Below are 26,618 nucleotides of genomic sequence, written 5' to 3' on the forward strand. Positions count from 1 at the left end.
AGAAATTAACTATTTACTATTTCCCAGTTTTTTGCATTGAAGCCTCATGTTTTGACGTGAAAATTTCAGATGCGCTTAAATGTTTTAGGACTCACTTGAACATCGCTCCCCATGTATCGGCTTGTACACGCTGAATCGTACTCAAGTTTGTACACAAGCGCAGTGTACAAGTTTGAACATCATGTTTCAAACTCGTGCGCAACTCTGAGTACAAACATCGCATTTGTACGTGAACCTTTTGGTGCGAATAGCTTAGTAGTGGGTTTGAGCATCGCTCTTTGCAAAACTATTTCAACTAAAATTTCAGAACCTATTATTTCATCGGAAAAAGTCTATACTATAGTTTCTGTTTTGCTTTACATAGCGGTGTAATGATTCCTCCCTCATATTACTCATATTCTTACACATATGACTATGGGATTCTTCAAAATGAAATACTCTCGGAACCGGATTCGAGTTACCGATATAACCGAAGTAGGTTCGTTTTTTCGGCCACTCATATGTACTACAAATTGAAACAGTGTTGAACTCGATTTAGATTCTTTCCACGTTACTTGCATCGTCGATTGATAACAGTGTGAAATTTAGAAGACTCATGAGCAATTCCAGAAATGCTTAGTAGATCATCAGACACGACCTTCTCCGATTTGGATTTGGATATAAAAAATGGTGTTAAAATTAAATATCCAAGTATGTCAAGAACAGTTACTTTTAGAAGATTGGATATCATGAACAAATTTATTGCCTTTAATCTGTAGAATAAAATTCTACTGTTTAAATAATTATCTTTCAACGAGAACTTGAAAATTCGAATATATTTGTAAATTGTTTTAGCTGTAACTTCTTCATTTTTCAAAAGGCACGGATGGAATAGCCATCAATCTGTAGGTTTTAATAAGAGCTTTAAAATAAAAATTATCAAAAAAAAATCGAAAACCAATTTTTTTTTGTTCATTTTGAAATTATTGAGAAAAAAAAATTTTTTTCAGTGTATATTTTTTTAGAGTGCCCTATTGATTTCCTGGACGCCATTTTTGTACGATGAACGGTTTCCGAATTACAACGAGACCCGTGAACTGTTTTGGCTGTAACTTTTTCAAAAGGCACGGATGGGATAGCCATCAATATGTAGGTTTTAATAACAGCTTTAAAATAAAAATTATCAAAAAATAATTAAAACCATGCTTTTTTTATTTAACTTTTTCGGATTGTTTTGTAATTATTGAGAAAAAAAATCAAAATTTTTTTTCAGTGTATATTTTTTTTAGAGCGCCCTATCGATTCCCTACAACTTCTTCCTGAACGCCATTTTTGTACAATTAACGGTTTCCTAGTTACAAAGATTTGAAAAAGGCAATTTTTGTGAAATGCAAAAAACATACACCCTTTTTAAAAATCAGTCGTGAGTTGGATTGACCTCTCAATCGGTTCAAAACTTATGGTTTGTCATACTAAAGCCATGTGCAAAGTTTCATCCAAATCGGATTCTGATTTTGTCACTTTTTCGTCTACTCATTCCTGGAATTGCTCTCGTCATCCAGTAGTTCCAGAACCGAAAGTCGGATCCAGATAAAGTTCAGCGATGTTGTATGCGACCAGAAGACCATTTATTTGAATCTAAGTGAGTGGAAATCGGTCAAGTTAAGGCTTGATTGTCGATTTTTATTTTTGGTAAATAACCTCCGGAACCAGAACTCGAAAACCGGTAAGGTCGATGTCAGTACTAAACATGAAATGAAAATTTGAAAAAAAGGTACTCAGCGACGCAGCTTATTTCTGGTTGAATGGATACGTCAACGAGCAATCCCGCCGCATCTGAAGTGAAGACCAGCCAGAAACATTGCAAGAGTTACCAATGCATCCCAAAAAAGTCACTGTTTGGTGTGGAATATGAGTCGGTGGCATCATCGGGCCGTACTTTTTCAAAACTTGTGTGTTATACGAAGTGGGCGTGAACTCGTCGTACTTCAAAGACTGTCCCAGAAAGTATGGACGCACTTTGATTTCGCTGTAAATAATTCACAAGTGTTAGATATTCAAATTTTATTCGATATACTGATAATATTAGACTACAACAACAGAATATTATTCTCAACATTTGCTACTTAGTTGATTTCGAGTAGTGGCAAGAAGCAAGACCTGGCCAGAAGACAACAGGATCCTTCTGGCTTCGAATCATGGGTAGAAGTCGTTTTTGTAAACATTCCTTGATGTATATTTCGCTGTTCGTTGAAGCAGTGGTGATGAAGGGTTTCGAAATCTTACTGCAGCTACAAATTGCTTGCCAGACCATAGCTTTCTTACCAAATTTTTCGACTTCAATCGATGTCTCGGACTGGTTTAAGACTTGCCCTTCTCGCACCGTATAATATTGTGGTCCCGGCAAGGATTTGTAATCGAGTTTCACGCAGGTTTCGTCGTCCATGATTATGCAGTTCAAATTTCCAGCAAGAATCGTATTGTACAGCTTTCAAACCCTCGATCTGATCGATGCTTCTTGTTTCGGACTACGTTTTGGTTGTTTCTGCTTCTTATAGGTTCGAAGATTCAAACGTTCTTTAGCACGAAGAACATTTGACTTCGAAGTGCCCACTTTTTTGGCCACATCCCGAACTGAAACCACCTTCTTTTGCTCGAACGCCTTCAGTATACGTTTATCCAACTGAGGGTTAGCAGGACCTTTTTTCGACCCGTTTTCGGTTTATCCTCAAAGGTGTTATCCTCACCGAACTTCCTGATTGCATTTCGCACGGCTTTTTCACTTACTCCTTCCATTTCTGCTATATTACTCAGTGACAGTCCGCGTTTTGTGCATAATTTATGCACAATTTTTCGATTTTGTTCTGCTGAAAGTCCAAGCATTTCGAAACAAACTAATGGAAACGAATAAACAACTGCACAAGTGGTTAGAGAAGAGTGTAAACAACAGGACGCAGCCATAAAAATTGACAGATTCTGAACCATTGCGAAATGGCAGCGGTTTTTGGTTGCGTCCATACTTTCTGGGACAGTCTTTAGTATAGGTTTACCGTTCCGGTTCTGAAAGTAAAGAAATGAAACCTTGCACAATTCACACAATGTATCAACTTATGAGAACGATTTTATATGTTCAGAAGAGTGATGTTTTACTCGTATTCACGTCATCCAGGTATGTCTCTGACATTACCCACTCACTTTTTTTCTTCAAAAAGTTATAGTGGAAAAACGATGGATCCTACAAAAAAGTGTTGCACTAGTGATTTTCAGTAAAATTTTCGAATAAAAATACTGAAAAAAATTGTATCGAGTACGCACACTGAAAAAATAGACTTAAAAAAATTTAAATCGATTTACAAAGAATTTTTCGTGAAAGTATCATTACTGCATATGAAAAAGTTTTTGTTTTCCCTTAAAAATGCCCATTTTGCTATATATAATTATCTATGCTGGGAGTCTCAATTATGTCTCTGACATTACCCACCCGTCTTTTTCTCACTTTGCTACTTTTCGTTTCGTCAAGACTTTAATTTGCATCAATCGTATTCATTCGTTTCGTCTGTAGAAGCCGTTTTCAATTAGAGCAATAGTTTTGGTAGTCCTTGCTTATTTTGCGATAGCATTTAATAATTACCTTTTAGCCTTTGTTTAGTACCTGTGAGTTAAGTTTTAGAACTGATCATCTAGAAATTCTCTGTACCAGGGGTGGTCGGTCAAGTTCAAGCCCATCTGAGGCCTTCATTTGGAATGAGTTTGAACGCTTGAAAATAGTTGATGAATGAAATAGCGGAAATAGAAATTTGCGGAAAATTTACTCCAGGGACAGTACTTGAACTCGCAACTTACCGCAGTCCGTGGAAATCGTTTTGCTAATTGAATTACCATGGAAACCGTTTTAGCTCGATTCTGAATAAAAATTCAATTGTCAGTGCAGTTGAGAGATCCTGGGTTCGTTCTACGATGAGCGAATGATTCAGAGAGGTGATAAAATTGTGAATTGTGCCAATGCAACTGTGAATTCCTTTCGCGTGACAGAAGGAAGGTCAAATTCCGCATCGAAATGTAGTACCAAGGTATTCTGGTGAGAAGGAAAACAGCAAAACTAAATCATTTCAGATGTTTATAGAATCCGTAAACTGTTGTCAACTTGTTAAGCACTTCTCCTCGAACTAAAATTCCCACAACGCCTACTACGCGATACAGACGACAAATTTAAGTTTTGTGTCATCTAGATTTTTTTTCCCCCAACCGACGGAGAAAACATTTTCCCCACCCTATCGTGTAAACATGAATCATTCGGCAGTCGTCGTAGTCGTTGTCGGTGCGTTGCTTCGGGCGGCAGACATTCGAATGGGAATTAAATTCCGGACAGTATTTTAGCGTTCAGACTCGAAGCGAAACAAGATGTTGATCATCCAGTCAAAAAAAAAAACGCAGTGGCTGCGCAAAAAAATCATCGTGAGCGGAAAAACAGACCACAATCAAACTCAATTACGATTTGACCTCGAGCTGCTGCTGCTGCTGCCGTCGTCGTTGTCGTCGTCATGACGACCGGTCAGGCTGCTGATATCAAATTTATTCGTTTGACATTTGACATCTCCTACGTGCTGAGGAAACTTTATCTGGAATTCAAAATAACATTAAAACGCCGCTGTCCTCGCGGCGTTTGTGGCGACGACGACGACGACTCGGGTTTGCGATCATCACCAGAAAGTGTATGCAAAAAAAAACAGAATGTTTAATCTCTACACTCTAAAAATAAACACGCACGATTCCACTGCAGCCGGTTGATATCCATGAGGAATTGTTTTTTTTTCGGTTTGTTGATGGATCGGTAGATTCACGACAATTATCACTGCTACAAGATTCCATCAGAAACCGGTGAAACGAGTGAGTGGATTAAGCGTACACGAGAGTAAACATGTAAATAAATCAAACCGAAGCTACAATCAACAATGCTAAGTGGTGACCTTCGACTGATTTGGCACTGGTGACCGACCGAAGTGACGTTTCGCCCATTGCCGCCTGCTGCCATAGAAATTGTTTGATGTCAAGGCGTGGCTGTGGCAAGTGAAGTCCAGTGTTTTGTTTGTTGCTCATATCAGAAACACATTCATGGCAAGGCCTCTACTGCCAAGCCAACTGGGGTCACCCATCCGATATTATATTTATCTCGGAACTTGCGCTTGTCGAAGGCGGCGGTGATGTCATTTTCTCATCATGATAATCATCATCATCATTTTTTATTATTGCTCAACATATGGCAATTTGCTCGGCGCAATTTATATCTCACGATGACGCCGCTCATATAAACAAACGTATGCGGATCTGTTTCTGATGCAAAGAAACTACTTGCTCCGTTAGAGACCCCCCCCCGCCACCGTCTGCCCTTCCCATCATCGTTTCTCTAGGAACGGTCTGGTCAGTCAGTTGGTTCCACATCGTTGCTACCCGAACCGGTGGTGCACGTGTACACTTAATGAGCGCATCACTTCAGAGAACCGTCAACGCCTTTAGGAACGGGTTGAACACCAAGGGTACGATTGTCCATTGTCACCCATGTTCTAGAAAGCGTGCCCAGAAAAAAAAACTATTCCAACACAGATTCCACCATTCCCAGAATGACGGTTACTGAATGTCTATTTTTGCGCTTTGTTTATTTTTGCCGTTTTATTTACGTCTGCAAAACTGTCGGTGCCGTCGCTCGCACCGCACCAAGTTTTGCGTTCATTTTGGGGCGTTCTCCGTTTGTTTACCCACCCGCATCCGAAGAAACTGAAACAAACGGGAAAAGCAAGCGGTGACGTGATTTTTCACCGCCCATAACTACCACCACCTGGTGGTGGGCTCTCTTTCTCTGAATTCGGTGGCAGTAGTGTGCCAGCCATGAGTCGTATCGCCGGAATCACTGGCAGTTGGAAATTAGTTTTTCGTTTACAATTGTAGGATTTTTAAACACGGGAAAATTGATGTGTCAGTCGATGTGACGCGTCTAGACAAATCTTCCAGTGAAAACCGGCCGACGGTCGGTGCAGTAGGCGGTGGAAATTTATACTATATTGTTTTCAAGTGGCCACTTGACCAGTGACAGTTGAAGTGATTTTGTTGGAGGTTTTCGTTTCGCGTTGGAATCGAGTGGTTGCCGTTTGTTGTGTTCTCTTGCTTTCAACAATGGCGATGTGAGTTTTGAGATGTTAATAAATTTTATTTAAAGCTTCTAGACTACAACTACGGGGTTGTTCGAATTTTTTTTTTTTTTTTCATATATACGTTTATTTCATAGGCAATATACATAAGTTTTTCTTCGCCGTGGCATCCACAATACATAGTAGTTTAAACCTAATACATTTCGAATATCATATTAGTATGTTGGTACTCATTAGTTAATCTAAACACTGTTTTTATCAAGCGAGTTGCTATTTTAAATTACATTAAATAAAATACATTTATTTTGTACATGATCTTATAACTATTTCAGGATTGTTTGTATCAGTTCACCACTTATATTCAATATCCTATAGTTGGCTATTGGTTGAACTCATGGAAGAGAAAACAGTTTAACATAAAATAAAATTTAAATTGGAACTCCAATGGATTTAATGAAATGATAAAGAAGTTTCATGTATGGAAGGTCACGACAAGCAAGAATGTCGCGAACTGGGACATTGGATAGTCTACCTTGGGTACGCAAGGAATTTATTAGTTGAGATCTGACATCACGAAACTCCACGCATGTCCAAACAACATGGTCAATATCGCGGTAACCTTCGCCGCAAGCACAATGATTAGTCTCGGAAAGTCCAATTCGAAGGAGATGTGCATCTAACGTGTAGTGATTGGACATGAGTCTGGACATCACACGAATGAAATCTCTACTCACATCCAGTCCCCTGAACCATGCCTTTGTCGATATTTTAGGAATAATTGAGTGCATCCACCGACCCAGATCATCTTTATCCCAAGAAGCTTGCCAGCTGGCAAGTGTTCTTTGGCGAGACGCGCTATAGAATTCGTTGAAAGCAATCGGTCTCTCATAAATTTCACCCTCAATAGCACCACGTTTGGCTAAAATATCGGCTCTTTCATTGCCTGGAATGGAGCAATGAGCCGGAACCCAAACTATTGTGATTAGATAATTATTATTCAATATGTCGTTCAGACACTGTTTTATTTTACCCAAGAAAAACGGTTCATTTTTGCCAGCAGCGTTTGAGCGAATGGCTTCAATTGCACTCAGACTATCTGTGAAGAGGAAATAATGGTTTGGAGATAATGTGACGATTACATTCAAGCTATAATGAACTGCTGCTAACTCTGCTATATAAACAGATGCAGGTTCTTGAAGCTTGAATGAGGCCGAAACATTATTGTTGAACATACCAAACCCTGTCGCTTCTTCCATTCGCGATCCGTCCGTGTAAAACATTTTCTCAGAGTTAATATGCCTGAACTTACTTGAAAATATTTTTGGGATTTCCATAGAGCGTAGGTGGTCCGGGATTCCACGCACTTCGCGCTGCATGGATGTGTCGAAAAATAAAGTTGAGTCAGGTACATTTAGGAGGCTGACACGGATAGGAATATATCTTGAAGGGTTGATTTCCTGTGACATATGGTTAAAATATACTGTCATGAATTTTGTTTGAGATCGAAGCTCGACTAGTCGTTCGAAATTATTAATTACCATGGGATTCAGCACATCACATCTTATTAGCAGGCGTGATGAAAGCTCCCAAAATCGATCTTTTAATGGAAGAACTCCCGCCAGAACTTCAAGACTCATTGTATGTGTCGAATGCATGCAGCCTAAAGCAATTCGCAAACAACGGTACTGAATTCGCTCAAGTTTGATAATATGAGAATTTGCAGCGGAACGAAAACAAACGCATCCATATTCCATCACTGAAAGTATCGTTGTCTGATACAATTTTATTAGATCTTGCGGATGAGCACCCCACCAAGACCCTGTTATTGTTCGAAGAAAATTTACTCTTTGTTGGCATTTCGTTATCAGATACCTAATGTGTCCTCCCCACGTGCATTTGGAATCAAACCACACCCCGAGGTATTTGAAAGTCAAAACCTGTTCGATTATTCTTCCCATCATATGAAGCTGAAGTTGCGCGGGATCATGCTTTTTTGAAAAGACGACCAGCTCTGTTTTCTCCGCAGAGAATTCGATACCAAGATGAACAGCCCAAACGGACAATTTATCTAAGGTATCTTGCAATGGTTTTTGCAGATCAATAGCTTTGGATCCAGTAACTGAAACCACGCCATCATCTGCCAATTGTCTTAGTGTACATGGGGTTACTAGACAGCTGTCAATGTCATTCACGTAAAAATTATAGAGGAGCGGACTGAGGCATGAGCCTTGCGGGAGACCCATGTAGCTAATTCTGATTGTTGCCAAATCGCCATGTGAAAAATGCATGCGTTTCTCTGACAAAAGGTTGTGCAAATAATTATTTATAACCGCTGGGAGTCCATGTTGGTGGAGCTTGTCTGAAAGAACATCAATGGAAACTGAATCAAATGCTCCTTTAATGTCTAAAAATACAGATGCCATTTGTTGCTTTTGAGCGAAGGCAATTTGGATGTCAGACGAAAGTAATGCAAGGCAATCATTCGTCCCTTTATTTCTACGGAAGCCAAACTGAGTATCTGACAACAAACCGTTCGTCTCGACCCAAGTGTCGAGACGTCGTAGAATAATTTTTTCGAACAATTTTCTGATGCAGGACAACATCGCAATGGGTCTATATGAGTTGTGATTGGAAGCTGGTTTCCCCGGCTTTTGAATGGCGATAACTTTCACTTGTCTCCAGTCAGGTGGAACAATATTTTGCTCAAGAAACTTGTTGAACAATTCCAACAAACGTCTTTTTGCGAGGTCGGGCAGATTCTTCACCAAGTTGAATTTAATTCTGTCCAATCCAGGAGCGTTATTGTTACAAGACATGAGTGCTATGGAAAATTCCATCATTGAAAAGGGGGTATCAATGGAATCATCATTTGAAGAAGACTCCCTAACAATGCTATGCGTAGGAACGGAATCTGGACAAACTTTCCTCGCAAAATCAAATATCCATCGATTCGAGTACTCCTCACTCTCATTTCCTACGTTACGATTCCTCATTCGTCTGGCCGTATTCCAAAGAGTGCTCATTGAGGTTTCTCTTGACAAACCTTCCACAAAATGTCTCCAATAGCTGCATTTCTTAACCCGAAGTATGTTCTTGTACTTGGTTTCTAAAACCAAGAATTTTTCAAAATTCTGAGGAGTTCCTCCTCCTCGTTTTAAAAACGTCTTGAAAGCATTTTGTTTCGCGTGTTTAGCATCTGAGCACTCTTTGTCCCACCAAGGATTTGGAGGTCTTCTGTTAGACGATGGACCAAGAAATCGTTTGGTTTGGGCTTGTTCTGCGGCCTCCAGAATCGAACAAACGAGGGAGTCATATTCTTCAAGTGGGGGAAGCTCTTCCATTGAAGTTAAGACACTTGAAATATTACTTTGGTATTCAATCCAGTCAATATTTTTTGTCAAATCATATGGAATATTAACTGAATTAGCAATGCCTTTGTTACTGCTAATTGAGATGATGATTGGTAAATGATCGCTACCATGTAAATCAGGAAATACTTTCCAGGTGCAATCTAGTCGAATTGAAGTCGAACAAAGAGATAAATCTAATGCACTTGGACGTGCAGGAGGTCTTGGGATCCGTGTCATGCTACCCATATTTAGTACCGTCATGCTAAAATTGTCGCAAATATTATATATTAGAGATGATCTGCTATCATTGTAAACGGAACCCCACATAATACCGTGCGAATTTAAATCCCCCAGAATCAATCGTGGTGCAGGAAGGGCTTCAACCATTTCATTAAGCTGTTGCTGTCCAACTTGTGCTTTTGGAGGAATATAAACCGAAGCTATGCAAATATCTTTGCCTTTAATGTTTATTTGACAAGCAACAACTTCTATACTAGAAGTCGAAGGAATGTTTAATCTATAAAAGGAATAACATTTCTTAATTCCTAAAAGCACTCCACCATACGGGGAGTCTCTGTCGAGACGTATAATGTTAAAGTCATTAAAATTTAAGGCTATGTTTGATGTAAGCCATGTTTCGCACAAAGCAAATACATCACATTTTTGACTATGCAACAAAACTTTAAATGAATCAAGTTTTGGCATGATGCTTCGACAATTCCACTGCAGGACAGTGATTGAATCATTTGCGGCGGATGATAAATTATCCATCAAATGATACAAAACCTGAAAGAGCTGGCCATTGAGCTGATAACTGTTTCAAAAAAGTTCTAGCTATTGGAAGGAATGCTGTTATGATGGTCTTTAGAGGTTCAGAAATATTGAATGCAGCGAAAATCCATTCTACAATTTCCGAAAATTTCAGTAATCCTGTTGGTGAATGTGAAATGGAGCCCACTGGATTATTGTCTTTTCTTGAGCTAGTTCCTGGATTCGTTTGTGAATTTGACAAACCAGGAGGCACAGTTTTTGGTTTTAAATTTGGCTTTTTAGCTTTAACACGGGGATCTTTTTTTGAAGGTATAATTTTAGGTGTCTTTTTTGGTATTTAGTGGTTTGTTAATCTCCTCTTAACAGACCCTTGAGGAGTGACAAACGAGGTATCTTCACTATTTCCGTCAGAGTCAGATTCCTCTGGCTCCGCAAGATTTGAAAAACCGTTTTCGGTTTCCAAAGGGGAGACATGTATGACCGTTTTGAGCATTTCTGCATATGTGCGCTTAGACCGTGCTTTTAAAGAAAGCTTCATTTTGTCTTTACGCAGCTTAAATGCAGCGCACACTGAAAGATCATCATGAGGGCTTTCCCCACAATAAACACATTTTTCAACATCTTTATCGCAAAGATTATCCTTATGAGGCCCTTGACATTTGATACATTTGGACTTATTACTACAGTAAGTAGCTGTATGTCCGAATTTTTTACAGTTCGTGCAATTCATAACATGCGGTACGAAAAGCCGAACAGGAAGACGAATTTTATCGATATAGACATGGCTAGGCAATGCAGATCCGGCAAATGTTACGCGAAACGAATCTGAGGGACGATAAGACTTTTTTCCATCGACAATAGATGCTGAGTACAATTGTTTGCACTCGAGTATCTTAACTCCCTCAAGCATGGAGTTTTTAAAACGGCCAACTCCATTTTTAAGTAAATCATCTGCTGTCAGACTTGCTTCAGTCACAACACCGTCAATTTCTACCTCCTTCGATGGAATGTAAACTCGATATTCAATAGCAAATAATTTACAGGTTACAATATCGTTTGCCTGTTTCAAGTCGTTAACTACAACTCGAATTTTATCTCTATTAACCTTACAGATTTCTTTAACTTCAGAGAAATGTGATGTCAAATCCTTTGTAATTTGCATCAAGTTTAAAATCTTTTCTTTTTTTCGAAGATAGACTATCCATGGCCCAGTGGTACCCTGTGGATAATGTTTAGCCCTCGGAGTATTTAAACTTTTACTAGTATCCGGAATCGGATTCGGATGATCTTCCATGAGATCATCCATTACATTAAATTTTTTTTGTAAATTAATAATACCAAAATAAAAACTTATGTTTAGTAAAATTTCAGATATAAGAAATAAAAAATAAATTAAATTAAATCTACCTTGTAGCTGATGTCTCTGTTCCTTTATCGTGAAGAACGACGTGAAGCTCTTCCAACGATTTCCAATTGGCAGTCTTTTGCTGTTTCCAATTGGCAGTCTTCTGTCGTTTACTGCTATCTCAGTTGCTCTGCCGTCGTTGTGAACACCACTGCACTTGCTGTACCTGACCCCAGGTACAGTGCTTTTGCTCTTGGTGGCGATCAAATGCGATGCTTGCAGTGTAGCACCTCGCGATATATGCCGTCTCTTTTGATCCTACGCAGCGTACAAATTCTGGTACCTGGTAGATCAGCACTGGGTTGCTTTAGCACCTCTGTGCCTTTGCACCCCTTCGTCTTCGCACCTTTATGCGATGGCACCTCTGTGACTCGTCACTTCTATGCTCTCGCACCTCTGTGTCTCTACACCTCTGTGCGTATGAACGGGATGGCCTTCGTTGCTAGCTTTCCAGTCGGGAAACGCCCCGAATATTGCGTTTGCTATGGGCAGTTTAACTACCTGAAGCTTAGAATTGTCTCGGTAGCAGCCGTTAACTCACGAGCCAGTACAATCGAAACACAACCTCTTCGCTTGAATGGTTTTTACTGAATGAGGGTTGTTCGAATTGTTGACGTAGGACTACACAATTGTAGCTATTGTACCAGAAGTCATCTCATTAGTAGAGTCACCAAATTATTTTGTCGATTACTCGACTGTCAACCAAGGAATTGTAATGAAAACGAATGCCATATCTTTGCTTCGGCTCCAAAAAGTGATACCGCTGAAAAAAAAAATAGTTCGAAAATTGTGCAATAATGCTGTTATAGCGACATGAGAACTCAAAGCGAATGCATCTAATTTCATCTTACTCTTAAAGTCAATCTATCGAACAGAGACAGCAAATCAAGCAATATTCAATATTGTGTTCTAAATTCCCTGACATGAATTTCACAGAAAAAAACCTGTTTTAATCCACCTAGTGGTGTAATGATGCCTTTCTCATGTACATATAATATTGTGGTATTCTATTCAAAAAATCGAGTTTATTCTCTTCGAGTTTTGAAAGAAACCAAGAGATTGTTTATGCATAATATACAGAATAAAACAGCGCTTTGATTGCGTAAGCCATCCTTAAGAAAACGAAATGGGTTCACTATTATATGCACTTTCCGGAATCCGGAACCGGATACCGGAAACCAGGATAGCCGGAAACAGTTTTTTTAGTTGCCTACTGATAATGATTATCGATTTGTGTAGTTTTGAAACCAGTTTAGAAATTTTTTTACGTTTTTTGTTTTGCCCGTTTAAGTGACGGTGTACAATATTGAACACACTTTACCCTATAATTCCGGAACCGGAAGTCGGATACGGATGAAACTCAGGAATTCCGTATGGGACCGGAAGACCTTTCATTTGAATCTAAGTTTGTGGAAATCGGTCCAACCATCGCTGAGAAAAGTGAGTGAGATCCATTTTGGTATATATGACCACTATTTCCGGTACGTCCGGAACCGGATACCGGGAACCAGGAGAGCCGGAATCGGTTTGTTTAGTTGCCTACTGATAATGACTATCGATTTGTGTAGTTTTGAGACCAGTTTAGAAAATTTTTTACGTGTTTTGGTTCGCCCGTTTAAGTGACGGTGTACAATATTGAACACACTTTACCCTATAATTCCGGAACCGGAAGTCGGATCCGGATGAAATTCAGGAATTCCGTATGGGACCACGAGACCTTTCATTTGAATCCTAGTTTGTCAAAATCGGTTCAGCCATCTCCGAGAAAACCTAGTGAGATTATTTGACACATACACACACACATACATACACACACACACACACACACACACACACAGACATTGCTCAGCTCGATGAACTGAGTCGAATGGTATATGACACTTGGCCCTCCGGGCCAATTTTCACTGGTCGGTTTTTCAAGTCATTGCATAACCTTTCTAAAGGGTGATTTTTTAAGAGCTTGAGAACTTTTTAAACAATAAAACGCATAAAATTTGCAAAATCTCATCGGTTCTTTATTTTAAACGTTAGATTGGTACATGACATTTACTTTTTGAAGATAATTTCATCTGCCACAACGTCGAATTTTCAGTGAATGGGCCCTAGAAAAGTTGGCAGAAAATCCGCTTTTTTATCGACAAATTTTGTTCAGCGATGAGGCTCATTTCTGGTTGAATGGCTACGTAAATAAGCAAAATTGCCGCATTTGGAGTGAAGAGCAACCAGAAGCCGTTCAAGAACTGCCCATGCATCCCGAAAAATGCACTGTTTGGTGTGGTTTGTACGCTGGTGGAATCATTGGACCGTATTTTTTCAAAGATGCTGTTGGACGCAACGTTACAGTGAATGGCGATCGCTATCGTTCGATGCTAACAAACTTTTTGTTGCCAAAAATGGAAGAACTGAACTTGGTAGACATGTGGTTTCAACAAGATGGCGCTACATGCCACACAGCTCGCGATTCTATGGCCATTTTGAGGGAAAACTTCGGAGAACAATTCATCTCAAGAAATGGACCGGTAAGTTGGCCACCAAGATCATGCGATTTGACGCCTTTAGACTATTTTTTGTGGGGCTACGTCAAGTCTAAAGTCTACAGAAATAAGCCAGTAACTATTCCAGCTTTGGAAGACAACATTTCCGAAGAAATTCGGGCTATTCCGGCCGAAATGCTCGAAAAAGTTGCCCAAAATTGGACTTTCCGAATGGACCACCTAAGACGCAGCCGCGGTCAACATTTAAATGAAATTATCTTCAAAAAGTAAATGTCATGTACCAATCTAACGTTTAAAATAAAGAACCGATGAGATTTTGCAAATTTTATGCGTTTTATTGTTTAAAAAAGTTCTCAAGCTCTTAAAAAATCACCCTTCATATCGGAGACACAACACATGGCTTCATACCTAAGCGATCAACGTCAACAAACCTAGTATCACATGTCTTAGTTCGTTACAAGCTCGTCGGCAAGTTGATTCTATCTACACCGACTTCTCCGCCGCTTTCGACAAAATTAACCATCAAATTTTGATTTCCAAACATGAAAGACTGGCTTATCCTTGATTGGTTACACTCGTACTTGACCGGCCGTGAAATGATAGTGAAGATTGGAGATTGCACGACTTCACCTTTCACCGTTAGCTCTGGTGTCCCGCAGGGTAGTCATCTAGGACCGTTCCTCTTCCTAATTTATCTAGATGATTCAAATTTCTCGATAGAATGCATGAAGCTTTCTTTTGCGGATGATTTTAAGCTGAAGGCTGCAAATTTTTGAAAATGCAATTGGACAATCTTACAAACTGGTGTGAAGTCAACAATATTGATACTAAATCCTTCGAAGTGCTCCGTTGTCTCCTTCAGTCGAAAACGCTCGATCGTTAGCTTCAATTCTCATATCTCAAATACAGTTTTAGTTCGATGATCGTCAGTCATGGATCTAGGAGTTTTATTAGATTTTAAATTGACCTTCAAGGAGCACAAAGAATTCATTATTTCTTTTTTCGTATTCCTGAGAATTTTTAGTCCGAAAGCACTCTACTTTATACTTTCGAGACATTCAACGCCTAGAATCAATCCAACACAAATTCGTCCGTTTTGTACTTCGTCCTCTTCCGTGGAGAGACCCATTAAACCTTTCGAGTAACGAAGATCGTTGCAAGCTGATTGATCTAGATTTGCTTTCTGTTCGACGTGACGTCTATAAGGTCATTTTTGTCGCTAATTCACTACAAGCTCGTGTAGACTGTTCAGATCTTCTACAATTGTTACACTTAAAGAATGTCCCAGAAAGTATGGACGCACTTTGATTTCGCTGTAAATAATTCACAAGTGTTAGATATTCAAATTTTATTCGATATACTGATAATATTAGACTACAACAACAGAATATTATTCTCAACATTTGCTACTTAGCCATTGTAGACTAGCTGGCGCACCTTCTTGCGAACGTTCCTCATTAAATTCCGTACAGACTTCTTGGCGACAAGTTTTGACACTTTTTTTCCAATCTTTTTCGAGCTGTTGAATGGTTTCGGCTGCCGAGACATGTTTCCTAAGATGTGCCTTCGTTAATGCCCAAAATTCTTCAATCGGTCGAACTTGTGGGCAATTTGGTGGATTCATGTCTTTTGGGACGAAAGTGACTTTTTTGGTAGTATACCATTCTACCGTTGATTTCGAGTAGTGACAAGAAGCAATATCTGACCAGAAGACAACATGATCCTTGTGGCTTCGAATCATGGGTAGAAGTCGTTTTTGTATGTATATTTCGCTGTTCATTGAAGCAGTGATGATGAAGGGTTTCAAAATCTTACCGCAGCTACAAATTGCTTGCCAGACCATAGCATTCTTACCAATTTTTTTCGACTTCAATCGATGTCTCGGACTGGTTTAACACTTGCCCTTCTCGCACCGTATAAAATTGTGGTCCCGGCGAGGATTTGTAATCGAGTTTCACGTAGGTTTCGTCGTCCATGATTATGCAGTTCAAATTTCCAGCAAGAATCGTATTGTACAGCATTGGAACCCTCGGCCTGATCGATGCTTCACGTTTCGGTTGTTTCTGCTTCTTAAAGGTTCGAAGATTCTAACGTTCTGTAGCACGAAGAACATTTAACTTCGAAGTGCCCACTTTTTGGCCACATCCCGAACTGAAACCTCCTTCTTTTGCTCGAACGCCTGCAGTATACGTTTTATCCAACTGAGGGTTGGCAGGACCTTTTTTTCGCCTCGTTTTCGGTTTTTTCCTCAAAGGTGTTATCCTCTACGAACTTCCTGATTGCATTTCGCACGGCTTTTTCACTTACTCCTTCCATTTTTGCTATCTTTCTCAGTGACAGTCCGCGTTCTGTGCACCATTTGTACACAATTTTTCGACGTTGTTCTGCTGAAAGTCCACGCATTTCGAAACAAACTAATGAAAACGAATAAACAACTGCACAAGTGGTTAGAGAAGAGTGTAAACAACAGGACGCAGCCATAAAAATTGACAGATTCTGAACCATTGCGAAATGGCAGCGGTTTTTGGTTGCGTCCATACTTTCTGGAACAGTCTTTACAAGAGATATTCACGATTAAGTTCTGCCCATTCTCGCACAGAATGAATTTTGAAAAGATGCCCCATAGTGCAGTAAAGCGTATGCACATCAAAAAAAGATATTGAATTACGTTTAGTTTTTTTTTCATTCTACATTCAAGCACTGGCCTGAAGGAACAACAATTTATCCTAATATGTTTTGGAGTTACATTTCGGAGATACACAATCCTAAAATAAAACAATCAAAACAGTAACTGTGTACGTAATCAAAATCCGAAATTGATCACAGCAACCGTGTCCGAATCGGTAAAGCAAACCAATCAACACGCTTCTGGGCGCCAAACCACGCATAGCCTACTTGCACAAGCGGTTTCGATTCATCGGTGCTGCTACACATCAAACTTCTATACCGAGTCGCAATCAGAATGATTATAGAACAAAGCACGGCGATAGTCGCCATCTAGGCGCCATCCGTGAATCGATTTTTTTTCCCGTTCTTTGTTCTCGCCCTGTGGGGCTGACCTTTTCCCGATGCCTTCAGCTCAGTGGGTCACTCAGTCACTGGGGCTAAACTGTGTGTACATATTGATAATGATGATGACGATGAGAGGAGAACCTCTTCACCCTCCGGCACCCGAGCGCGCGCTTGTCCATGGTCATATCCTGTCATACTAACGGTGTCTCTCACGCTCTTTATCTCTTTTCCAGGGTCGAACGTTCCAAAGTGCGTGTATCGTTTTTCCAAAGCAGTAAACCGCAATCGATAAGCCCCCCGGAATCGTTGCTGTTCGGTGGAGGCCATAACTTGATTCACTTCGGTGGACCCGGTGGCGGTGGCGGTGGCGGTGGCGGTGGCGGTGGCGGCAGCCTAGGATATGATAACAATAACTCCCTGCTAGACTCATCCTACATCAGCTCGGCGGCACTCAATCAGCAGTACGATTCGTTGCTCGCCGGTAATCATCATTATCTCGAGCAGCATCCCGCATTCAATCCGGACGATCCCGGCAGCATGGCGGCAGTGATGGCCTACGATCAGCAGCAGATGAGGTGAGTTTCTTTTTTCTCGGTTCGAATCGATCAAACGATTCCTGTTTGAAGCTCGAGCCAGTCAAGCATCTATTATTCTGCAGTTTCAAGAACGATGCAAGCCTGTGACCCTGTGTGTGTGTGGGGAAGTGTCAACAAACCCAAGCAGGTGAATAGAAAGGGTCGGCCCTTTGCTTTAGTGAAGAATCCATTTACCATTCAACGATATGACGACGACGTTGACGAGAACACATCACCGCCGGTTGATGACCCTTTAGCACTTCTTTGCCGACCGACCGACTGATGAAAGACGTGGGGCGGAGGCGACTTCTATTGAAAGGGTTTGCTCTCCCAGTTCGAGGTTCAAGAGTTCGTTATTCCTTATTTTCACGGATATCCAACGATGATGCTACTGCCGCCGCCAGTTGAGGTAACAAACTCCTTACTCACTAGGTCTGTGGGCTGGCAAGTGTTTTCCTTTTATTATTTCCGTCGAACCCTGTGTGTTTACACGGGGTCTTGCAAAGTGCATTGAATCGGGCAAACCGAGCCTGTGCACTGTTGTTTACTCGAGTTTACTCAACCTGAAGGATCGGCTGGTTCTGGCAAACGAAAAAAAAAAAGAAACAAGACGGACGGATAAAACGACAAACCAGGCGGATATAATGAGGACATTTGGCAGGAGCTACTGCCTCCGTCTAGAGGCAAATGGATATGAAATATAATGAGCTGCGATAAAAAGCTGTCCGCCCGGTTGATATAACACCAATCGGCACGATAAAAATAAACACTCGCTTCTATGCTAGCTTCGGATGGAAAAACGAAACATCTTTTCGCAGTTTGTGCGCTTGTTGCCATTGACGAGAATTCCAACGATGGTTGTACAAAATGCGTCATTTGTTTGTCGTAATCTGGCTGGAATATCGAAAATAGAAGACGGTTTCACTCGCAAATTGGAGTTGTAGTTGGTGCTCTGATAAAGGCTAATTTTAGCCAGGCATAACCGAAGGTTGAAGGTTTGTTGCGGTCTATAAACTCGTTATGGTCTTCCTCTATAATTGTGGAAAAAAATTCTCTCTGCGGTATGCGCCTACAGAAGCTCATTCCGTGGTCTTCCATAAGAACGGATGGCTCGCTGTAAATTGCCACTCTAACCAGTCTACAGTCAACGAACAACAAATCATATTTACAACTATCAACACCTTCAACATCCCGAACAATAATAAATATGACGGTAAGATAAAATCCATCACAGGATTCCATGGACGAAAACGGGGCTAGTGAACCAATTTCTGCAACTGACTCTCGCTGCTTAGTACGCAGAGAGTCCTCTCCCCTCGAGAGTTAATAAAATGAACTTTTATCTGATTCCTAATCTTACAGAAAAGTGTGATGAGCCAGCTTCTTTTAGTCGGATAAAAAATACTTAAAAATTGGTGAAATTTTTTTAAAATTTTGGATTTGTGTTACAACACTAAAAGCGACTAGTGACTAGTGAAACAGACTGAAGAAAACGATAAATGAATCAAACAACGGAAAAAATTAAAGCTGGGAAAAAATATCGTCTCGAACCTACAACCTTCTCCTTATGACAGGGATGCTCTACAAACAAAACTACCCCGGTATATGTGTAGGGGAAAGGTGACGATTAGTGCGCACCTAAGCTTTTTGATGTATTACAAATAAAATATTACTTTTATTAAGATCATAAACATAAAACCTTGTTTTTCAATATCCTCAAATGAACGATTACAATTATTATCTTGCTTACGAGCATGAAAGCCACAAAATAATCGTTTTGTTTCTAATAGTGCGCAAGGTAATTATGCGCACAATGAATTTTTCGTAGTACTCGAATACACTGAAGTCTTTTTTTATGCGAATTTACGTACCGCATAAAAAACCGCATAACTTTGAAAATTCGCATAAAAAAACGGCATAGCACTGATAATTCGCATAAAAAAGACCTTAGTGTACTCGAATTTTCCGTAATACTCCACGGAAAGACCGAAATTAGCATTTTGGCGAAAAAAATAGTTGATTTTCTGATTTTAGTTATTTTTTGAGACAACTAAAAAAATCTTATTTTTGCTAATTTAGATTTTTTAATTCTAATTCTCATAATAATAATAAAATATTTGTTGAAATGGCTATTTTTTTAGTTGAATTCACCAATTAAACGTGCTGTCATTTCTTAGCTAAGGCACGCTTCATATCCATTCAACTAATTTTTTAGTTGAATTAGAGAAATAAAACGTTATTTTCAACCAACATAAATGGTTGAATTGGTTTCTGCAATTAGCAGCTATATGGCGCTCGTTAACACCGTAATGATTACTAGCCACTAGATGGCACACTACTACCGAAAAAAAATTTCAGTCGCGGTTCTCTTTTCTATATTTGCAGGTATAAATACGATGTTGTATTGGAGAAAAAGACATAAGCGAAACATAGACTTCTTTTTGAAAATTTTACTTCTAAATCGTTGTTTTCTTCATTCGACTTCGCGAAATCGACTCTCTCACTGAAAACTTTGAGCACTCGACAAAAAGCGAATACAAGTAGTACACCGGAAGGCGTAGCCCGGAATGAGAAGATACAAAAAAACATCATTTGACGTGTACAGAGTGCAACATTCGAAACTCACTTCACTGTTTCGCGTAAAAACATTATTACCCACAATCGCTTCAACTGCGCACAAATTCTGAATAAATACACTTTCCACTTACGTCATTTTTACATATCGGTTTAGAAATTTATATAGGGATATATCGTAACACATGCGAAAAACATCTAAACAATTTGCGAGCAGTTTCAACAAGACTGTCCCTTCTAGCTTTTGAATGGATTGTTTTGCTTTGACACTGCTGTCCTTCAGTAATGACGGTGATAGATAAATAGAATCAAAGTTTCTGATTTTAATAACGAAATTAGTTGTCAATGAGAATTTCGTGTTGGATTGAAATATTGCTGGTTTGTGTCCAGAATATTCGCCAACTAAACACATTCTCTAAAAATAAGAGTTTTTTTCAGTACAGTAAATTCTAAATTTTAACTAATTTTATAGTTATTTTGGAAATTTTGTTGTTAAAATCAACTAATTCAAAAACAGTAATACGAATTAGGCGCAGAGCTAATTTCGGGCGTTCCGTGTCGGAATACTCGATGATAACTTCGTTTGTGTCGGAAAGCTGTTACGAAACCAAAAAAAAATTGGTATAAAATTAATAGGGAATTTTAAATGTAGTCGAATAAAGTTAATTGGGTCAAATCTCAATATTTATTTAGGTAAATAGTGGTAAAAATTAACAGGAGCTCACAATGAGATGCGCACTAATATGTACCGCGCACTTTTACCCACCTTTCCCCTAAGCATAATACAGAAAGCAACCCGATTGGAAAGTGCTGAACACGTGAAGGATACTTTGCACGCCCCAGTTGAGGTTCATACTGTATTAACTCATTTCACAAATCTCGTTTTGGCGATCATACCCAGTACCACCCCCTTTTATTTATCGCACTCGTTCTGTCATTTTTCGGGAAGGTGAGCTGGAGAATTTTTTGGTTCTGTCTTCTGTTCCCTATTTACGTATAAAGCAGACTGTTTCCCAGCTGCGTAAGAAAATCCAGATGATGGTTGTAGGTTCGAGTCTTCTCCTTGGGTGATACTTTTTTTTTCCTAAATTTTCATTATACACCGAAGTCTCTTTTTTATGCGGGGGATACGTACCGCACAAAAAACACTTCGGAAATCTATGTAGAAGAAACATGTAACTTAGAAAATCCGCGTAAAAACACATATTTCGAGAATCCCCATAAAAAAACTGCGTAACTTCGAAAATCTGCGCAAGAAAACCGCGTTACTTCGGTAACGCATCAGTATAGAAAAAAAAACGCTTCACTTCGAAAATCCGCATAAAAAACCGTGTAACTTCGGAAATCCGCGTAGTGAAAAAAAACAGCGTAACTTCGGAAATCTACGTAAAAACCACGTATTTTGGTAATCCGCTTAAAACCCGCGTCGAAAAAAAACTGCGTAACTTCGGAAGTCTTAATAAAAAAATACTTATTTGGGAAATCCACATAAAAAACCGCGTAACCTTAAAAATCCGTGTAAAAAAACTACGTAACTTCGAAAATCTGCGCAAGAAAACCGCGTAACTTCGTTGATCAGTGTAGAAAAAAACGCTTCACTTCGAAAATCCGCAAAAAAAAACGTGTAACTTCGGAAATCCGCGTAGTGAAAAAAAAATGCGTAACTTCGGAAATCTACGTAAAAAAAACCACGTATTTTGGTAATCCGCTTAAAACCCGCGTCGAAAAAAAACTGCGTAACTTCGGAAATCTACGTAACAAAATACTTATTTGGGAAATCCGCATAAAAAATCGCGTCGTTTCGGAAATCCGCATAAAAAACCGCGTAACCTAAAAATTCCGTTTAAAAAAACTGTGTAACTTCGAAAATCTGCTCAAGAAAACCGCGTAACTTCGTTGATCAGTGTAGAAAAAAACGCTTCACTTCGAAAATCCGCAAAAAAAAAACGTGTAACTTCGGAAATCCGCGTAGTGAAAAAAAACTGCGTAACTTCGGAAATCTTAGTAAAAAAATACTTATTTGGGAAATCCGCATAAAAAATCGCGTGGGTTCTAAAATCCGCATAAAAAACCGCGTAACCTAAAAAATCCGTGTAAAAAAACTACGTAACTTCGAAAATCTGCGCAAGAAAACCGCGTAACTTCGTTAATCAGTGTAGAAAAAAAAACGCTTCATTTCGAAAATCCGCATAAAAATCGCGTCGGTTCGGAAATCCGCTTGAAAAAACTGCATAATTTCGAAAATCAACTTAAAAAAAACACGTATTTCGGAAACCTGCGTAGAAAAACGCGTTATCCAAGAAACTCCGTCAAAAAAAATGCGTAAAAAGAAATCGCATGAAAAATCCCGTAAAAAAAGATCTCAGTGTACCACTGTTTATACCGTCTATTTTCTACGTCGGTCTGTCCTCATTTAAAGCAATGTAATAAACATTTCCAAAAATTCTGAAAATAAACCTTTCAAACTGGCAATATAATCGTAAAAGGCGGTTTTTAAAATTATGTGGTAAAAAATTTGTTTATTGTTGATTGTAAAATTTGCAAAAAATATTAAGAGAATGAAAATACCAAAAATTTATTACCGTGGACAGAAAAAAATACACTTGATGTTATTAAACATTTTAAATTAATATTAAAAAAGCAAAACTAAATTACACTGAGGTCTTTTTTACGCGGTTTTTGTGGTTTTTAACGCGGCTTTTCTCACACGGATTCCCGAAGTTACGCGGTTTTTTACGCGATTTTTCAAAGTTATCCAGTTTAACTGTTCTGGGATCATTTAATCCAAATCAAAAAATTTTTTTTTGCGACTATATATTTTCAAAATCGATTTTTTCCAGTGTAGGAGTCGATAAGAATATTTTTTCATAATTTTTTATCAAAAAACTTGACTTATTTCGTTAAAAAATATTTTTTGTTGGATGTGTCATTTCTCGACTACTTTAAAAACAAAATGGTGAAACAAGTTTGACCCTTTTCAAAAGACAGTTTTTGGAAAAACAAAATATGCTGTGTTTTTTTTTCCTGACAAACTCTTTATGAACAGCAAGTTTCATTAAAATCTGAGATGCTGCCAACTCTGAATACGGTTTAGCGCGAATTCGTCTCAAAACTTAGAATTTCTTCATGTTGACTAAAAAAATCACAAAATTTCGTATTCTCACAATTTTTATTAAAAAACTGCAGAAGTTTTTGCAATCTTTTCAAATGTCACTGTTGCACTCTCAACATTTGTTTCAATATTCCAAATTCTTTCATGAAAACAAACGGAACACAGCCAACAAAAATAACACTAGAAAAAAAAACATACCTAAAAACTCTTGAGACTGCTTGACTGGGGTTCAGCGGAAAATATTTTTTAAACTTGACAAATTCCGACGAAATTTTTCAAATGGTCGCAAAAAGCCTACTGTGATTAAGTTTTTTCTTTCGCGTTCGATGTTTGATTTTCCAATCGAATGGTGGTTTTCTGGGAACACTTCACAGGGTCGATCAATAAAAAGCGGATTAAAGAACACAAAGACACAATGTACGGTGTTTTGAAAAAGTCATCGTGGAATGTTGGCACTTCTGTGCCAGATTCTCTACATCTGTTTGTTTACAAAACACCCACGCGGTTCTCGAATAGAGTAATTACCATAGTGTCGTCTTTTTTTCATTTTCTCTCTCTCTCTCTCTCTCTCTCTCTCTCGTAAAGATGCTGTCATCACCCTGCCAATGTTTGCACTTTTAATTTAGAGTTTTCTTCTTCGTTTGCTGTTGTTGTTGTTGCCCGTAGTAGAGGTTTTGTTCGGCAGCATTCGCAAATCCCTCGAGCGATGCAAAATGTGTTCATGTGATTATCACGTCCGCCTGCTGCTTCTGCTATTTATTCGCTCACACGCACGTACACATATATGCATACGTGCCCGGCAGTGGGTTGAAAACGTGAGCGCAAAGTTGAGTGACCGTTTGAGTGCCTCCATCTCCCTTCGGCGCAGAAATAGTGCGCAGCACCTTCGAATGTTTCTTCGGCATACGCGATTTCGTTGTGAATTTTCATTTGATTTGACAGATGCGCTCATTTTGGGATGAACGATGACTGATGTCAAATGTTCTATTGTTTGGTAACAGAATATTTAATTTGTACTTAATTTTGTGAGGTCATGTCATGTGTTCAAAGTTTCGATTGACAAGTGGCACATTTCTGTCGGCATTCGCAACACCGACGGTCACCAGGCATGAGAGCATGGGTTCTCAAAAGTCCAAAGAAAAACATCCCGTCTCTTTGCGAAAGGGAAAACATTTTCCCTCCCAATCGAGGGGTTGGAGAGAGAGAAAGAGAGAACCACTTCCACGAAGCATGGGGTGGCAGATTTTCCTCGCTACCATGCGAGTTGTTCACGATGGTGGTGGTGGTTGTGTCATGTATGTATGTGCGAACTCATTTTTCCCGTGTGTTCAGTGGCAGAACTCGAACTTGAATGTTACACTCTCGCGACTCTTGCTATTCGGTCACCTAGAGACGCAAAGTTTTGAACGTCCAACCGCAAAGGCCTACTGCTACTGTGCGGTTGGTTTCCTCCTTGACTAGATCGCACGTTCTGTCAGTCAGTCAGTCAGAGTCAGTCGTAGTTCAGGTTTTCGCTCGTGTCGCAGGTTTTTCCGGTCGTTGGTTCAGGTGTGAATCTTAGAGGTTTGCAAAAAAAAAAATAGTGACTAGTTTTTTTCCATTATCGGAAAGGAGTTGCCAAACCCGATTGGCAGGGGGTTGAAAAATGGTGTATCCATCAAATTGAGGCGAAGAAATTTCAAGTCGGAATTGATGTCAGTGTATGTGTGTGTATCCTAATTTAATTTGTTTGCTAGTAGGCAGCGTGCCACTGTGCCACAAAGAAAACGGAGAGTGTGTGTGAGAGAGAGAGGTGACAATCATGTAGTGGAAAACAGCAGAAAACGAATTAAAGCTAAAAATATACAGCAGATTTTCCTCTTCCGTCGGCGGTTGTGGTGGAAAACGAAGAAAAACCAACCACTGGCACACCGTGCCAGTGTTGGACCACCGAAATTTAGAAGGAATTTCGAGCGGAAGTAGTGTGTGCTGTGTGAAGGTCGGTGGAAGCGACGGAACAGTGCGTGTGCGAAATTTGTCTCTTGAAGAAAAGAAAAAAAACAGAGCACAGTTTTCGGGAAAATTGCATTGAAAGAATGTGTATGTTCTTGTTTCTTTTGTTTAACACAAAACAAAAATTGCCGTGGTCAAAATCCTAGTAGGCTACGGAGGCTTCCACGGTTGGTGACAGTTCAAGTTGGAAAAGGTGAAAAAACGATACACGGAAAAATCGAAAGTGATCATGAGGAAATGAAAGGAAACAAGAAAGGAACACATTTTCTAGCATTGCTGTGTTTGTGTTTGTGTGTTTTTGTGATTCTTTTTACCGTCCGTGGAGGGATTGAAGGGTGGTTCACCCCGGTCGGTTTTGTTCGCGCCGCTACGTTGGTCACTTGTTTTGACCTAGATTCAGAACAGTCGAAACCCATCCAAGCAAGCCTAGCCTAGCCTAGCCAAGCCAAGCCAAGTGGTGGTCACTGCACTTCTATGCAGAAGTGGAACGGAGGGGGGGGGGGAGGGTTGTTTATCGTACTCAGACACTCGATCTAGTAGGCCGATGAGGGGACTTGAAAACCATACGATTCTGCTGACAGATTTGTGTGTTTAGATTCTGGCTCGATTCGGTTTTCACGGTGGGAGTGTTAATTATTCGGAGAGACAGCCAAGGCAGAGCTTGTCTTTGAACGAGAAGATGTTTTCCACTGGATATTGCGTGCGGTTTGGCTGTACGGAAATTGTCGGATAGAATGTTTCATCGATAAAACTTCGAGGGGGCAGGGAGGGGAAGTTAGTTGGAATTCGAGTTGGCATGGTGGGCCGTGAGCGAAATGTTTGGTGGACAAAAAACAGGCTAGAATTTAGTTTATAAGAACAGTGGATAATTTCACCGAAAGTTCCTACCCTTTGGCTGATGGTATTTGATATTTGCACATGTTTGTGCGAACGTTGACATGGGACTTGAGACAGAGTATGTAGGTGCTCATAATTCTGCTCACATATCGTGAATACGACCTTCATACTCGGGCAGCTACGCAGGCGGGCAGAAACTTTAACATTGTGTTCTTTTTTTTCGATAGAATAAGATTGTGTAAGTTCCAGAAAGAAAAACGCACATTATTTTGTATCGACTGCTGCTTAAATCGAGGCATGCTTCACCTCTTTCATATAGAAAGGCTATGGAATCATTGCGGAAACCGCTTTATGAACTTATGTCGGATTTTTT

At 39.6% G+C, this 26,618-nt stretch overlaps 1 protein-coding gene across 3 annotated transcripts in view; it reads left to right on the top strand.

The window, feature by feature from the left end:
* Nucleotides 1-26,618, top strand: part of LOC131426456 (putative lysozyme-like protein) — a 182,552-nt gene that overhangs the window by 132,432 nt on the left and 23,502 nt on the right. For all 3 annotated transcript variants that reach the window (XM_058589197.1, XM_058589199.1, XM_058589198.1), the window contains one exon: nt 17,389-17,730. In XM_058589197.1, coding sequence (XP_058445180.1) covers nt 17,389-17,730 — 342 coding nt within the window. The remainder of the gene's footprint in view (nt 1-17,388; nt 17,731-26,618) is intronic.

The sequence above is a fragment of the Malaya genurostris genome, chromosome 1, assembly GCF_030247185.1.
Source record: "Malaya genurostris strain Urasoe2022 chromosome 1, Malgen_1.1, whole genome shotgun sequence".
Classification (NCBI taxonomy): Eukaryota; Metazoa; Arthropoda; class Insecta; order Diptera; family Culicidae; genus Malaya; species Malaya genurostris.